The sequence below is a fragment of the Bidens hawaiensis genome, unplaced genomic scaffold (assembly GCF_021521415.1).
Source record: "Bidens hawaiensis isolate Kalapana, Puna unplaced genomic scaffold, B.hawaiensis_p1.1 tig00019355_1, whole genome shotgun sequence".
Lineage (NCBI taxonomy): Eukaryota > Viridiplantae > Streptophyta > Magnoliopsida > Asterales > Asteraceae > Bidens > Bidens hawaiensis.
In genome coordinates, this window is record NW_027492941.1 from 65653 (window position 1) to 67867 (window position 2215).

At 46.5% G+C, this 2215-nt stretch overlaps 1 protein-coding gene across 1 annotated transcript; it reads left to right on the forward strand.

Annotated features, from left to right (window-relative positions):
- Positions 1–395: 395 nt before the first annotated feature.
- Positions 396–1835, forward strand: LOC143558206 (uncharacterized). The gene is made up of 2 exons (XM_077047089.1): positions 396–573; positions 1300–1835. Exons 1-2 carry the CDS (start codon positions 396–398, stop codon positions 1833–1835), a joined length of 714 nt encoding a protein of 237 aa, XP_076903204.1.
- Positions 1836–2215: the final 380 nt, after the last annotated feature.

Genomic DNA, 2215 nt, shown 5'->3' on the forward strand with positions numbered 1-2215 from the left:
AGATATGAAGATGAAGAATGGACTGGGAATGCTTTAGTGGCATCGTCCATGAATAGCTTTAGAAAGCTTCTCTTGTCCAATATCTACTCACTTATTAATTTGGTTGCAAGGCTTTGCCCACATCATCATCATCAAATCAACCAACTGGTTCACGATAGTCTTAGTTCCAAATCATTTTCACAAGATTGCTACCCGCTCCCGGAAATCGACCTGAAAGTCGACGCGGTGGCACCCTTCAAATTCAAATGTTTCCTGGATGCGTACAAAGGGTACCACCAGATACGAATGGCTGCCCACGACGAAGACAGGACAGCTTTCCAGACCGACCAAGGAACCTTTTGCTATAAAATGATGTCGTTCGGTCTGAAGAACGCGAAACCACGTACAAACTCCTTATGGACACTGCATTCCAGGAGCAGATTGGGAAAAATCTAGAAGTGTATATGGATGATTTAGTTATCAAAAGTGTGGAGGAAGACCAAATGCTGAGAGATACCGAAAATGTCTTCTCCACGCTAAGAAAGATCAACATGAAGATGAATCCCTCGAAATGCTCCTTCAGCATGGAAGAGGGTAAGTTCCTTGGGGTGATCATAACAGGGGAAGGATTCAAAGCAAACTCGGATAAGGTCTAGGAAATCGCCCGGATGCCTTCCCCAACCTCGTAAAAGGAAGTTCAAACGCTGACCGGTAGACTGGTAGCCCTGAACAGGTTCCTTGCGAATCACGCTACCAAGTCTTACCCCTTTGTGTCCACGTTACGGAACTGCCTGAAGAAGGCACATTTCAAATGGACACCGGAGGCAGAGAAAGCATTTTTGGAAGTGAAGAAGTGTCTTATGGAGCTTCCAACACTGACTGCACCCCAAGAAGGAAAGCATATTGACAGATCGGAAGACCGTGCAAACGCCAATATACTATGTCAGCAGAACATTGGCGGATGCTGAAACCTGATACTCAATGCTGGAAAAGTTAGTTTTGGCACTAGTATATGCGGCGCGAAGGTTAAAGAGGTACTTTCAAGGTCGCCCCGTACATGTGCTAACCGACTACAAGTTAAAGAGTGTATTGGCAAAACCTGAGATATCCGGGAGATTGGCCAAGTGGGCGATCGAACTGGGCGAACACTCGATAGAGTATAAACCCAAACCCACGATCAAGGGCTAGGTCCTGGTGGACTTTGTCACCGAAGTACCGACTAAAAAAATCCAGGAATTCCTATACGAACAACAACCCCCAACCCGGCAGATGAAAGTCAAAAATGAACTCTGTTCACAAATGGAGCGTCCAACGGAGAAGGTTCAAGCGCGGGCTTGAAGTTAATCAATCCAGACGGCCAGGAGTTCACATATGCCATCAAGCTGAACTTCAAGAGTACAAATAATGAAGCAGAGTATGAGGCATTCTTGGCTGGCTTACGGATTGCAAAGAAACTTGTCGTCAAGTTCTTGGAAGCCCGGGTGGATTCAATGCTAATCGGGGGCCAAGTCTCAGGGACTTACGAAGCAATGAATGATGTAATGGCTTCGTACCTGTCCCAGGCTAAAGACCTCATGCAACAATTCACTTCTTGCAAAGTTGTTCATATAAAGAGAAGTGAAAATCGGCCCGCAGACGCATTGAGCAAACTAACGTCTACCAGTTTCGAGCACATTGGTAGAGACGTGAGAATTGAGGTCTTAGACAGTCCATCCGTACCTCAACACCAGGTCATGGTCATCCAAACGGGGACAGGCTCCTGGATGACACCTATTATCCAGTACTTGTTCTCCGGAACCTTACCGGAAGATAAAATGGAGGCACGAAAGATCTGCCATAAAGCATTGTTCTACTAACTTCATGACGGGGTGTTATTCCGAAAATCCTTCCTGGGTCCGCTACTCAGATGTGTAGACGCAGAAGACGCCAATTACGTGATCAGAGAAATCCACGAGGGCATCTGCGGATTACACGGGACCTAGGATGGTGATAGCCAAGATAATGAACGCTGGGTACTATTGGCCAGGCATGCATATGGATGAGGTAAAAGTAATTCGGAAGTGCGATGCTTGTCAGAGACACGCACCACAAATGCTGCGGCACCAGAACAAATTAGTCCCAGTGACTTCGGCATGGCCTTTTCAAAAATGGGCCATAGACATAATGGGACCATTCCCCGAGGCGTCTGGGTGGGTGAAATTCTTGTTGGTCACAATCGATTATTTTACCAAGTGGG

Excerpts from the sequence above, each read along its gene's own strand:
- LOC143558206 (XM_077047089.1), top strand. The coding sequence starts at position 396 with ATGGACACTGCATTCCAGGAGCAGATTGGGAAAAATCTAGAAGTGTAT. Across the intron at positions 574-1,299 it reads CTCCTTCAGCATGGAAGAGG|GTTCAAGCGCGGGCTTGAAG; the intron begins GTAAGTTCCTTG and ends CCAACGGAGAAG.